This window comes from Erpetoichthys calabaricus, chromosome 8 (genome assembly GCF_900747795.2).
Source record: "Erpetoichthys calabaricus chromosome 8, fErpCal1.3, whole genome shotgun sequence".
NCBI classification, from domain to species: Eukaryota; Metazoa; Chordata; class Cladistia; order Polypteriformes; family Polypteridae; genus Erpetoichthys; species Erpetoichthys calabaricus.
In genome coordinates this window covers 86,111,047-86,126,620 of record NC_041401.2, presented here as the reverse complement: position 1 = coordinate 86,126,620, position 15,574 = coordinate 86,111,047, and the positions used below count along the sequence as shown (strand labels likewise).

Here is a 15,574-nt window from a genome sequence, read left to right as displayed (position 1 = left end):
GCTGTTTAACATTTGTAAAAGACAATTGAGAAGAGATCTCATAAAATCAGTGCAGAGGTAAGGCCACATATATGGGTTTATGCACATTTCTTGCCATGAAGAAGTGAAAAAAAGTGGTCAAGCGCCCTACACTGAAGCCAGCATCCTATTTTTAAATCATCCAGTTAAAGAGACCCTGGAATCCTGCATGTTGAGCAACAATTGACTTTGCCAATTTAAAAAGTCAACAGATGCCTTTTAGATAAATAAAGAACCACACATTAAAGGACACTAGAGGTCACTGAAGGAAAGTGCATTCAACTCGGACTGCAGGGAAATCCACAGCTGATTCAGACTGTAAGGAGAATTTGAAGGGAGCAGCGGCTAAGGCAGACACCCTGCCGCCTTCCAAGAAACGAATGGACGACACGCCGGGTCAATGTGTCTATTAGCTAACCACATGAGCTTGAGGGTCCGGAACTGAACTGTAGTACTCCGCTGTGCCTACGACATACAGCAAAGAAAAGAACTGAAGTGACTGTTTGATAGGTCAGTTCAGAACATGTCTTTATGGTCAGTGCTGTGTGGAAAAAATTGAATAATAGAATGCAACAAATTCATAATAAAAGTAAATTAATTTGAAAAATTCCATTGCTATTAGGTCACTGAGCTAAGACCAGCATAAAACAAACTGTGCAAAGAACTAAATACAAAAGAAATACTCAGAGGCAGCCTTGAAATACAAGAACAAATACATCAACATATACTGTACACATCGAGGAAGACGAACTGTTCAAAAATGCAAATATAACAATAATAACAAAAAGAAATTGCAGTCTCTTGCTCTTGCCTGTCACGTGTTCTGAATAATTTCGTCCAATCACTTTTATTTCAGTTCACAGGCATCTTGGGAGTACCGTATTAGGTGGAAGAAGGGCACTAATCCTGGGAGGAACGACATTCAATCACAGGGCACACAACCACCCTTGGTCACAAGAGACCAATGCTGGGTCATTAGTCATGTCTTTGGCACATGCAAGGATCACTAAAGCGCTAACTATGGCACGGGAGAGTGGCCATGTGTTGCATGTTGGTCAGACATAAAAGAAAGAAAGTGACTCCACTCCAGCCATTAAGACAAGTGAAAACATACAAATTCTACATTGGCTGGAAGCCCAATCCAGGTCTCCAAAGCTGTGAGGCAGCAGCACTTAGAACTGCTCCTCCATAACACCCCGGCCCAGTACCTTCAACGAAAATAAAATAAAGTGGACAGATTTGACACATACAGGAATGATAGGTTTACACTCCTTTATCTTTTTATCTGGCTTCTTATTCCACATACACAGTCGATAAATTAGACATGACTAGCAGCTTTCAGTCATCTACTGTAAATTGACATGGAGATCAACTACTGTAGTCTGCAAGTCCAACACACCTCATGACTAAAAGTTATGTAATGTGACACTGACTTAATATGCACATCTCGGAGATAAGGAAAGAAGCCAGAGGAAACCCAAAAAGGCAGAGACCACCAGGACAGGAATTGAATCTAGGTCCCTCCAGCTGCAAGGTACTTGTTCACAAAACTGCACCAGTCTACCATTCATTTAATTTTTCATCTATGGCTGATGACAACATTGGCGACTGAAGCCATGGCTGAACTTAAAATCTCTCAAGTATAGGGGTGGAGTGGCCATCTGGAACACTGGAAGATTTCCCAGTGGATCAGTGACATTTCTGGCCGCCATGCACATCTTCTCAAATTCACATTAATAAATGTACACACAATTAGTAAATCTGTAAAAAAAAACAGCCCCTTCTCAGGTGGTATAACCCTTCTTTGCATGCAGTTGTTGATTCAAGGGGAAAATGAGGCGACTCGTCCGCAAACGATACAACTCTGCATGCATGAAATTGGAACTATACAACCATCCATCCATTTTCTTAACCTGCTCATAGCATTTAGCCATTTTGCAATGGATACCAAAGGTAAAAGAAAGAAAAAGTGTTGCTGAGGTGAGGATTCAGCCAAGCAACATCTCCTTTAACATCCTTTAAAAGTATTACATTTATGAGTATGGGCAGCATAGTGAATATGGGCAGTGCTGCTGCCCCACAGTCCTGGGTTCAGATCTTCATCTCTGTAGGTTCTTTGCCAGGTTCTCACAATGATGTACATGTTAGGAGAACTGGTGAAGTTAAACTGGTCCACTGGGTGTGACGAGTGGGCACTGCATCCACGGCTGGTTTCCCACCATCTGCCAGTGATCTTGACTTGGTTAAGCTGCTTTCAAAAATGATGGCTAATTCATAGAATAAAACACAATACCTGTAGAAACCTTTTTTTTTTCTAATTGAGTGCATGAAGATGGAGAAGTACCAACAAAAAGGAAAGCCTGCTGAGTAAGAGAGTGGAGGAAGATCACAAAGATGCAAGTTCAACTCGGCCTGCGTTCTCACACTAATGAGTTCAGCACTATATCCTTGAAAAGCACAATACAAAATGAAAGAGACAGTGGTGTTTCATTGCCAGTGCCAATGTATTAGCTTTAAATATATCTTTAAAGGAATTAATTATATCATATTCTGAATAATTATGACCTCAACAAGAGCGAAGTGCTGTACTTGACCCTGAGCTCTGCTGTAGTTCTTGAGTTGGCCATGTAAATTTAATAAATCAAGAAGCCGGAACCCTGAACATTACTTTTATAAGAGTCACCTGAGCTACTGCTGCATTCATGTGCTATTAGACTGACAGCAGAAACCTCGTATGAACGTCCATTGAAGTAGGAGCTCCCAGTTGGAAAACTCAAAAACAAGGTACTAGAATTTTCTGAGTTGTGATGTAGCATTGACCCTTTAGCTTTGTCAACAATAAAAATTAAAAAATAAATACAATGTTTTGGTCACATTTTATCTGAAGAAATGTAACACATTCTAGCTTGCCCATAATTTTGTGAAAAAATTAGAGCTTATCTTTATTGCTTTTTGTTTGGACCAAGTAGCAAATCAACAAAGACCTTGCATTTTTCCCCAAAAATATGGCTAGAAATTGATATGATTGCAGTTAAGGGGGAAGATGAAACATCATAAGAGGGAACTCCAAAAACTTCCATAGCACGTTAACGCAGCATAAATAGGATGTGGCTAGAAGAAGGCCAACATCTGTACAGCAGTGACAGACAGAAGAAGATGAGCAAGCTGTTGGCAAATAAGCTGCTAATACTGCTGTAATAAAGAATAAAAAGCATCGAGTAAGAGTCCACTATACAGAAGAGGACCAGAGAGTATAATGGAGGACAAGACAGAGTTCTTAATTAGGTTGCAACATGCACTATAAATACATTTGGTAGCCAACAAAATCTGCTTCTTTGGCTCCTGCATGCAACAGAGAAACTAGCCAGACAGCTGAAAGCCATTTGAAGGGAGAAGCTTACAATGACACAGGTCTCAGCACCTGGCCCGTCGAAGGCATTGGAGCTTCCATCATTGTGTTCGCCATCGTAGAAAGCCAATCGGATGTCTGCAGGGCCTTCATCCACTTCCCAGAAGGCAAGAGCTGACACATTGCTCCACAGTTCAAAGGCAACCTTTACAGCCAGTTTCACCTGCGCCTCGGACAGTGATTTGGGCCAGTTCACAATTTTGTAGGTTAGATGGCGCTTATACCACTTCTCTCCTACAGAAAAAAAATAAAAATAAAGAATGTAATCAATGTATGCAACCAAATAAAGGCATAAACAATAATAAAGCTGTGAAGAAGTAGAATACTGTAGTGATTTCAAACTATCAAGAACATGACATTTTAAGCCACTCCAAACCAGAGTTAAAGTGGCAGAGTTTCCTTTTATCGTAAAAGTTATGTTAAAACTTCTAATTTCATCTGTTTCACCATTAAATTTAATACTAATATCAGGTCAGGTTGGGCAGCATGCACTGGTACAGCACGTTGTTGTGCCCACCACACAATGAAACAGCTCGAGATCCTGGTTGGCAACCCCCCAGGCAGACACATGGTCCAGTCGCACTCTCCGGAAATGACCATCTATATGCCGCAAGCAGGTATTATGTGGGCATCCTCTTGGCCTGGTCCAGCCACTCAGGTCCTCAACAATGAGGATCCGGGGGGTTAGATCACCCTCTGGGAATCACGCCACATGACCGTAGTGCCGTAACTGACGTTCCCTCACAATGCAGGTAATGTGCCTCGTGAGGAACCAGTCATTCAACACAAAGTCAAACCAGCAGTACCCAAGGATTTTCCAAAGAGACACAGTACCAAAGGAGTCCAGTCTTTGTCTCAGGTCATTGCAACCATATAAGCACCAGGACTCTAAAGACTTGGACCTCCGTCCTTTTGCACAGATATCGGGAGCGCCACACACCCCTTTCCAGCGACCTCATGACCCCCTAATCCATCTACTGACTTCATAGGAAGAGTCACCAGAGACATGAATGTTGCTGCCGAGGTAAGTAAACCTCTCGACAAGGCTGACACTCTCTTTGCAGACACACTGCTGATGGCTGCGCCCAAAAGGTCATTAAGGGCCTGGATCTTGGTTTTTATCCAGGACACTCACAAGCCCAGACACTCAGACGCCTCACTAATAGTAATATTATTGTTATTAATTTGCATGAAAAGTGGCAAAGAAGGAATGTCTTTCATAGACCATAACGTGTGTCAGGTGTAATAGGTTGCCTGGCTGACAAAGTTTTCGACATACAAAAGGGACAAAGTATTAGCATACAATAGGGGATGGGGCTGGTAGTTGGGTGTCACCAGTTAATGGCACATAATGCAAATGTGGGTACAGCATGCAGAATATGGGCAGACAGACAGAAACTCCTATTTTGAATATTGTTTACTTCTTTTGGAGATTTTTATACTCAGTTATCCTTTGGGTTCATTATTTGTGAGATGTAGTTATAGTTTATAGTTTTGATTTGTGTATTATAAAGCCACAGTATTGCTGATAGGACTGTTTGGGGTGGGCATGTCCTCTGAGGCCATGGCCTATCAATCACAGCTCAATGGAATATGGGGTATTCTTCTTCACCGATTCCAAAATCCTTTGAACATTTTTGAGGCACCCTGATCTTTACTTTGATTTCACTGATTTTTGAACTGTCTGCATTCCTTCTGACTTTGATTTTGTCTCATGATTTTGACTTCAGCTACTAACAGATGGTTTTCCAGTCACCCTCTGAGGTGTGTTGTCTGCTAGGCATGATACTGACCTCCACAAGTGATTCCAAGGATTGATCCAGGTGGAGTTTTTGGGGTTTGGGGTGGGTTAAGCAGGGACAAAGTTTCAGTTGACAAGGGAGTAGTCAGCCAAAATTTGGGGGGAGAGAAGCACAACATTTCAGTGCTAAAGACAGCAGTTTTGAAAGTTGGATTGCTTTACCTGCTAGCTATGAATTAGGCCCTGTAGAGTTATGGCAGCTAGAGCTTTGCTTTTTATTTGATACTTTATGTTCTCCCATCGATTAATCCACTCATGTTACATTATTTATTATATAAGTTTAAATGTTAGCAGACCAGCACAGCTCACACTTAGTTTATTGCACATGTGTCCCCACATTGAGGGCATGTGGAGCACTGCCGCCTATGTCCTAGCAGATAGCGGTGTCCTGCAAAAATTAGGGTTAGGGCTGGTGTAAGTGTGAATATTAGGGTAAGCATAAGGGTGCCTCAATAATTTAACACATTGTTACAATGTTTAAGAGAAAATCAACTTAGTTGTCATAGATTTTTCAAATGTTTGTTCAGTGCAATTTCTTATCCAGAAATCTATGTAATTTTTTTGTACCTAGTGCAGCTGTACCATCTCAACAAGAAAGAATGAAACAGATTTTAATTAGAGGATTGAGAGATGAAATGTAGTCAAAAATACAGTACAAGCAGAGGTTGTTACCAAAAAAGACAAACCAATTATACCTAAGTATGGAGTTAGACTTTACAGATTTTATTCTGAAACTACATGCTGTTTACATTCAAGTACAGTAGTTCACACAGTTCCCAAAAATAACAAAACAGAGTATGTGTTCAAACCTTGTTATTTAAGTCCAGGGTCACAATCAGGGAAAACTGGAGGTCTGTGCAGTACTAAGTTTTCCATATTGCTCCTACTCATTCCTAAAAAAAATTGACTTACATCCCTGCCAACTCACAAAAACGTTCCATCCCAACTATATTCCCATCTTTCCCACTAAAAGGTACACGAGTGGGGCACATATTCTAAGTGGATTGACAAAAGAATCTACAAGATGAGTGAGTAAAAGCTAACACAAGCACAAGGCACAAGATGTGAATGTGCCATTGGGACACAGCGTCAAACTCATCCACACGAAGGCAAGTCAATACATACCAGAAGCAGAATCGCTATCATGCATCTGCTCTTACAAATTGTCAAGCATATGCTTCACACTGCCGGTAATAATTCATTTGAAAACACCATTAAAAACAGAAAAAACAAGACGTCGCTGCATCGCAGACTTGTGCAAGCCATCTTTATCTTCTTTATCATTTTGCATAGACTTTTACAGTGAAATAGTATTGATGTTATGTTTTATTAGTTAAACCATTAATTATATAATTTACTAGGGGGCTCTGCCCCCTGCTCACTTCCCTCGCCAGCCCCCGGACGGGTGCTACGCACTAGCACAGCTCTGCCGCTCGCATATGGGGAAGCGGATGTACAATTTAAATAGATTTATTTTTTCATGGGAATTGTTACATATGCATAATAGACCTAACAATTTTACATTACTGTGAGTAATTAACCATAGTAAAAAATAGTAAAATGTAATAAATTGAAAGAAAATTATGTTTCATGTTGCATTAGAGATATTCATTGCGTTATATGTTTTTGTTCTGCTTGGCTTTCAAATTAACAAGCAAATATTTTTTAAACTTACACTTTTACTGTAAGACTTCAGTTAAAACAATATTTGGAATTAACTTTTTGTCAATATTGCATTGAATTTTGATTCTGTGTTTGGAGTTGCATTGTGACAACACAACGTATAACTGCTCGGGAGTGAATATAGTTTCTTTCTCTCTAATAAATAAACCGACTTTTTCGAATGTTTGTCCCTGTGATTTGTTAATTGCCATAGCAAAAGCTATTCTAACGGGACACTGTAAACGTTTTAATACGAATGGCATATCAAGATCTCCTTTGGTGTCTAATGTTGTACTACATTACCTTTCTTGTCGCCTGTTAAAATTTTACATGTCAGAATTGTTTGACCAATTTTGAATACAACTGATCTTGTCCTATTGCATAGCCCATCACTTATACATAAATTACGCAATAACATTACAATACATCCTTCTTTTAACAGTAATTCAGTCAGTGGAAGGCCGGACGGTGTTAACAGTTGTAGATATTCTACGGAATATTTTAAGTTGTTGTTTTCATTTTCCGCAACTGTTTCAGCATAGTCTACTGAGACACATTTAACCAATTTGCCGTGTAACTGATCGACAATTTTCACGTTAATTCGTTTGACTTCATCGTTTCTCGGTTCTAGGACCCATATACTCATTTCTTCTGTTGATAACCCTTCGGGATTACATTCTTCAATAAGATTTGGACATAATAAGTCTTCTTTTATTGGGAACTTAAAGTGAGGAAAACGTAAAAATTTGAGAGTGCAACAACTGTGTCTGACAAAAGCATTCACACCAAGGTGTGGGCTGTTAACCGTAAATGGTTGAGAGGAGTGTGTGATTTGAAAAAATCTCTTGGCAATTTTCTTGTCTCGTCTCAAGATTTACTTTTATAATAGAGAGACTTATTTTTCAAGAAGTAATTTTCTCTGAGGTAAATTTACATTCTGAACGACCATATGAATACAATATACCACCACGTCCCTCACAATTCTTAACTTAGTCCTGTGCAGATAATCCCTAAGTCAGGCACCACAAGATTTTCATGAGGACACAGACCTCTACCAGGATCCACCCATGGAAATTCACACCTACCCTTCCAATTAGTCCAACAAGCCAATCTTTGGGGTGTCAGAGAAAAATCCATACAGACACAAGAAGAAAATGTAATATCCACACAGACTGTGACCATGTTAGGGTTTGAACCCAGGAGTCTAGACTGTGAGGCAGCAGCACTATCCACGGTGCCCCCATAGCAAAAATAAACAAAACTGAATTATTTAACTGACACTTCCATCAGGCCTCTTTCTGCCAGCACAAAGTAATCTAAACTTGGCCTTTATGGTCCAAGGCCCCCACTAACTCCCTTAGGGTTCACCTCTGGCCCTTGGGCATCCTGGGAACAAAGACAAAAGCAATTCATCAAACTGCAGCAGATCTGTCCCACAGTGACAGCAAGAGGAGGAAAGGAAGAATGCTTGCACATGGGAACACAGCCACATTAACAGTAGTGATAACAAGAAAAAACATTACAGCACTGAGAGTGTTGCAGAGCATAAGGACATTTCCAGCACATGAAAATCACATAGCCTTTCCATGGTGTAATTTGATCAGTGTTGATTTAAGATAATTCAAAAAACAAGGTTGCCCACCTTCAAACTTTTCTCCAGCTAGGCAATGTTGAATTTAATGCAAGGGGTCCCAGATCATCTTTGAGATGAACGCCCACACCAAGTGCTCACTTCAAGGTCTCTCATTGTGACCCGAGCACCCTTACTGCCATAGAAGTGACTTCATGCAAGCTATGCTGATGTAAAATCGGAAATATTTGCAGTGATGTGCACAAGATAATGTATCCTACAATTAGCCAGGGATGGGAGAAAGGAAATGCTGAATTTGCTGGCCGGGGGTTCCCAGAGGCAGGGTGTGAGGAAGACGAAGTGAACGCACAAGGAGTACTTCAGCCTTTGTGAGATCAACTGTGTAACACAAAATGGCCAAACTCAATCCCAGAGGGTCTAATCTGCACAAGGTGCAAGAATCCCTGAACATGAACATGATGAAGATGAAGATGAGCCGATTTACACACAAGAATGAAACTGGTAAAGGCAAGCCTTATGTTTAGGGTGATTTTTGCTTTTGTCTTCACAAACAGAATTCCAAAAGTTGTAGAGATTATTGGCCTGTCTTCAGTCACTGCCTTTTCTAAGAGGCCCTTCTAAAACAGTTGGTGTGAATATGAGTAATGCCAGCGCATTAGAAATGAACTGCCTTTCAGCACATCTGTGATCTGAGTACCACTGAGCAGACCTAGAAACTCTAAATAAGTCTGAGTGGGGTGCTGTTAAGTTAAAGGGAACACGAAAGATCAGACAATAGAAAAGGGTAGTCGGATGAAAATTCAGCACAAGCTAAGAGCACTTACACAGATTTACAAATAAAAGATAGCAACAGAAGAGGACAGAGTGTACAATACTTACAAATGCAAAGGTAACCTGAAAATTATGCGGTAACCTCAACGGGTACAAGCTGACACAATACAACATGTTCATGATGGCGTACACTGTAGGTGGTTCAACCACACTTAGATCAACTGTCTGCCAGTTGTCAAGTTGAAACCAAAGTCAAATCAACATGGAGGGTTTGCTGCAGGATTGCAGTATTGTTGAACAAAACACCGTAGAAAGATTTCTTTGGGCAGAGGGAGTAACACCTGTTGAAATTCACTGTGTCCATTAGCCACTTAATTTGAAATTTCCAAGTAAGAGCCTTTACCTGTGGCATTGAGCACATGGCAGGAACCAACCCTGGGTGGGCTTCCAGGCAATCACTATGCACACCCACACACAAACTGGGCCAAATTAGATTTACCAATTAAAATTGCACACACAACCTTCTTAAGAAAAAAAAAAAAACCAAAACAATATAGTACCTATGGAAAAACGTTAGGAGTCCACACTAACTGTGACCAGGCCAGGATTGATGTACTAGCATTAGCCATGGCACCACTGAGCCACTCCAACCATATATAATATGTAGTTGATATGAAGTCAATCACCTCCCAAAAGTCACAGGAACTACTAAGGGGGTACTGAGAGACTTAGATATTGCAGAGATAGAAGTACTGCTTGGATTAAATAGGCTGATGTCTAAAAGATCACCAAGAACAGGTAACATTTATCCTCAAGTGATTAAGAAAGTTAGAGAGTACTGTACATATATAAACCCTTAGCACATATTTTCTGAAAATTTCTAAATAATGGAGAAATTCATAAAGACTGGGGGCAATATTATCCCACTGTACAAAATGGGTGATCGGGCTGATCCAAGTAACTGTAGGCCAGTTAGCTTAACATGCATCACAGGTAAATGAATGGAAGGAATTACTAAGTAAAACATCGAGGAGCACATGTCTCAAACAGGAGTATTAGCAAATGCTCAACATGGCTTCTGGAAAGGAAGGTTGTATTTCACTAATATTCTGGAATTGTAGGAGGATGCAACAAAATAATACAACCAGAGAGGCACATATGATATTATTTATCTGGATTTTTTGGTATTTATCTGGTGTGGTTGGTAGGTGGGTACAAAATTGGCTCCAACACAAGAAGCAATAGGTAAGGGGAACTATTTCAAAATTACGTGATGTTAAAGGTGGTGTCCTTCAGGGATCAGTGCTGAGGCTGCTGCTCTTTTTAATGTTCAGAAACAATCAGAACAACAGTATCATCAATATGGTGGCTAGGTTTGCACTTGGTGGTAGGGCAGATTATGTAGCTAAATCATTACAGAGGGATTTGGACAGCATACAGGCTTGGGCAGATTTGTGTCAGATTAAATTTAGTGTAAGTAAATGTGAAGTATTACACATAAAAAATAAAAAGAGTTTAGGTTTGAATACACAGTGGAAGGTATGAAACTTGAAAGTACCCCATATGAGAAGGAAATTAGCAGTTATAGCACACTCATCACCATCTGCATCCAGACAGTGTACACAAGTGATCAAGAAAGGTAACAGTATGTCAGGTTATTTTTCATGATATGTGGAATACAAATCCAGGAGGTTATGCTTAAGTGATCTAACACACTAGTCAGACCTCACTCGGAGTGCTGTGTACAGTTTTGGTCCCCAAATTACAAGAAAGACATAGCAGCTCTGGAGAAAGTCCAGAGGAGAGGAACTAGGCTGATTCCAGCACTGACAGGTTTGAGCTATGAGGAGCAACTGAAGGAGTTGAGCCTTTTCAGATTAATCAAATGACAATTAGGAGGTGACATGATCGAAGTGTTTGAAATTAAGAAGAGAATTAGTACAGTGGATCCTAGCCGGTATTTTAAAATAAATTCTTCAACAAGAACAGAGGGGCACGTTTAGAAACATGTAAAGGGCAGATTTTGCACACATGTTACAAAGTTTTTCTTGGAGCAAAAAACCCTAGACACATGGAATAAACTAGCAAGTAATGTGGTGGACAGTAGGACCTTTCAATCTCGACTTGATGTGATTCTGGATAATTGAGGTGGTTAGAATGGATGAGCTGGTTAGGCTGAATGGCCTCTCCTCATCATAACTTGTCTAAGGTTCTAATGTACTTCAGTTCCGATAATAAACATATATTCCAAAAAACCGTCCTCAGTTTAATGAACTCTTTACACGTTGTTTTTAGTTTTATAAATTGCTCAACTAGGCTACTGAACTGAATAAAGACAATTAAGAATTACCAATTTAACAAATACAAAGCAAGTAGAGGAAAAGCCTAAACAGGGCAGTTTCCATGGCATGTTATAACACTTTTATCATGTTTTCTATTATTAGATTTTCCAAAGGCAGGGACAAGCACATCAGCTGTCTGTTGTTGCAGATATGCTTTAAATAAATGGCAGATCCCTATTTAGCTTAGCCATAACAACAAGGATTGGCTCTCCCACCTCCCAACTTCAGGCTTCCACACCTTTGTCAAAGGGTGATTATTTTGAAACACTTGGAACCCTTTGAAGCCGACACTGTTGGAAACAGCACCACTTGCTAATTCTTGAGCATGTTACACAAAGGGAGGGCCAGACTCCCAGGCCTAGAACTTGAGCAGCAATTTCATCAGCATTGTGCTTGTAAGTGTGCCAGTGAAGGCGTCCTGTGGGTGGAAAATGGCAACAGTGTCCTGGGAAAGGTGCATGAACCAGACACTCTGCGGAATGCCTCTTCAGAATTTTTGTGTATGCTCTTTTCCTTACAGTACAGACATGTGGGATCCCATTGTCAACACCCTGTAGGTGAACAACCACAATAATAGATGCAATGATATTCAAACCACTGGACTAATGACAAAAACCCACACATACAGATGATCTCACAACACCTCTCATTTAAGCACAATGTGGAGCATATAGTGAGTTATAAGACAGAACTAGGAAATGTCCTTACAATGATAAAGCTCTCAGAGAGCTGCAGTAAATAAACACTCCTTTCACATTTTTTATAAATTATGTATGAGTTATTTATATAATTTTATTATCAGTATTATTACAACTGTATATTTAGCACTAATGTCCTCCATCCATTGTCAGCTTCACTTAATCTACTTCAAAGTTACATGGGCATAAGGCAGAAACATATTACTATTAATAGTAAATTAACTGTGTTTTGGACGACCTGGGAATTTGAAAGTCATTACAGGGTGAGACGACTCTGATGACATCTGAAAATGTAAGAGGCACTAAGAATGTATTGTGAGATATATTAAATGTTTATGTACTCAGATGGCAGCCCTGTGGTCACCATTGCCCATTGCACCTTACCACAAGAGCGGCTCATCCAAAAATAGAAAGAATAAGGATGAAAGATAAAGGTAAGGAGGAAAGTATTGAGAACTAGCCTGTCTCCATATCTTTTAAATAAGTTGGATGAATTTGTACATGTCATTGTGAGTCACATCGAGCTGTGACATTTGTTTATTGCAGAGAAACAGCTTAAACTTCTTGTTTCAGATGCTATTTTAATGTTGGACGGTTTTTCATTAGAAACTGTCAGATACAGTGGAAAGGACAAGAGAGGGACTGGAAATGAGTGAATGAGCAATGGTGAAAAAGTGAGCACATTATAATTAAAACTAAAATGTGTTATGCGGTCATTGACATAATGACTGAATTTATTCATGTTCCTGGCTATGGAGATAAGTTACATTATCCTGATAAATGTTATGAACACAAAAACAGAAATGATTCATTCTGTTAACGAAGGATTCATTCTGACCCTTGAATGCTGGTGACTTCAACCAGGGGAACATCAGAATGAACAAACCTTCTACTAGCAATGTTCCATTTTTGGTCACAATAAGCTGGTTCTGCTCTGTCCGAGTGTCAATGTCCTCAATTTGTGGCACAACTGAGCAGGTCTCACCATCTTACTGCTACCTACAGGCCAATCGTTGACAGCAGCAGCCCTCTTATTATCCAAGCAACAATTTATATTATGATTTCATGTGTTTTTGGTTTTCTTTTTCTCTTTTTAATAATCGTTACATTTTCTCGAGCTTCTGTGACTAATCATTGCACTACAATTTGTGTATAATTGTATGTGAGAAATACAGTTTGATTTGATTTGATTGCCAGTTTATCACTAGCCGCACTCGCTCACATACCCATATGAGGTAAGAAATACCACACAAAGTCAAAACGTTGTCTTTGCTAGACTTGTCAATGCTAATGAATCCATTTCAAGTTTGTGCTGGAGCATATCCTAGCAGCACTGGCTGGAATGCTGGAGCCAACCCCTGGAGAGGGTGCCATTCTATCGCACCCCAGTCTCCCTCATTCATCCACTCTCACACTCACTGAAGATATTTACTGCAGATGAAAACCCAACAGCTGCATCTTATCAAGTATGCTTATGATAATCAGCTTGTGCCCCCGCCTGTAAGCAGTTAGCCATTAGCAGAACGTGGAGCACGACAAAGTTCAAAAGAAAGTGTTTGAGGAAGGATAAGTGGAAAGAGAGGCCTCATGGGATGTGTTCACTGCCTGAGGGGATCCACCTGGATCTGCTTTTTCCTGACTGACAAGAAATGGTGCTTGAGGAAGGAGGAGAGCCCATGTCCAGTTACAAGAACCTGAGAGCTCCCTGATTCACTCGTGACCATGTCAGGCAGCACAACTACAGCAAGCTGAAAGCTACAAATACCTAAATGCTTCATTGTTAAAAAGTTGGAGACTGTCTGTCTAGATGGAGTGAGTGTCCTCAGTAACATATGGAGAGGGTGACATTGGTGTGAGCACTCTCAATGAATGACTTCAAAAAAGGAAACATGTCTTGGTTTAAAGGCTACAGAAACAGAGATAGATAGATAGATAGATAGATAGATAGATAGATAGATAGATAGATAGATAGATAGATAGATAGATAGATAGATAGATAGATAGATAGATAGATAGATAGATAGATAGATAGATAGATAGATAGATAGATAGATAGATAGATAGATAGATAGATAGATAGATAATGCAGTGTGTCACAAAACATGACACCATCGGAGGGTCCTGAAAGCAACTGTAAGCCCAGGTTGTGGTGTGTGTGTGGTGCACGTGGCATGGCAGTGCATTGGATTGTGCTACTGCCTGACAGCTCTGGTCGGCTAAATTCAAATCTCTGCCTGGAAACTGACTCTGTGGAGTTTTCATGTGAAAATAACCTAACATCCCCACATAAAATGAAAGAAACTGTCACTTGATATCCTTGGTGGATCTCTTTAATGCGTTTGTCATGTGGAAGCCAGGGGCTTTCCTACCACCAAAGTTTCAGTAAAGCTTCCTTCAAAACACGTGCAAGTTATTATTATTATTGTAGCCCTAAGGTGACTTCCAAGATGCATTTCAATTGTTTTTGTGTATTTTGGTACTCAAGAAACTTGCTGAGGGTCATGCTGTCAGACAATCAGACATTGTGTTCCACACCACTAAAAGTTTAAATGTTTAAAAGGCGTCCATGAAATTAATACCCATTATGTACCAGCAGGATGGAGAGCAGGCTGTGATCTTAGCATCATATTAACAACAACCAGGTGGAGTTCTTATTAGTTTGCATTATTTAAGCTGCTATATAAAGTAGGAGTTTATTGAAGGAAGAACATCATTGAACCTCAACCCCTTCATTTCCTAAAACCACTTCTGACCGGTTACATTTTTTTGGAAAATGACCCGTTCCCAATGGTTCTCTAGAAGGCACAGGGGACCCAGAAGGAAGGTGGAAGGCACTGCCCTTCCAACATCAGAGCCACCATCCTTAGGTTTGAGTGATGTACAGCCTTGGTGTTTCTAATCTAATATTTATTACAAGGGGTAGCACTGGTAAGGTGACCAGGGTTCACATCCTGGGTCTTTCAGGTGTGGAGGGTGCATGTTCTCGCTGTGGCTGTGTTCGTGGGTTTCCTTCAGGTGCTCTGGTTTATCTCCATTGTGCAAAGCCATGCAGTATAGGAGAATCTGTGATGCTAAATCAGCCCTAGTGTGTGTGTGCGCGTGTGTGTGTGTGTGTGTTCTCCCTGAGATGGACTGTCACACTGTTCAGGGTTGGTTTCTGCCTTGCACCCTGTGTTAGCTAGGATGGGCTCTGGCCACCACCATACCCCGTCCCTCAAAAGGCTGGTCTGGATTAAGCAGGTCACAAAATGACTTGATATGATATATTCATATTCATGAATT

General features: G+C 40.3%; 1 protein-coding gene across 1 annotated transcript in view; it reads right to left on the bottom strand.

Moving 5' to 3' along the window:
- The window catches only part of mmp28 (matrix metallopeptidase 28), a 100,697-nt gene that overhangs the window by 22,544 nt on the left and 62,579 nt on the right, over positions 1-15,574 (bottom strand). Inside the window, exon 4 of the mRNA XM_028807031.2 lies at positions 3,440-3,661. Coding sequence (XP_028662864.2) covers positions 3,440-3,661 — 222 coding nt within the window. The remainder of the gene's footprint in view (positions 1-3,439; positions 3,662-15,574) is intronic.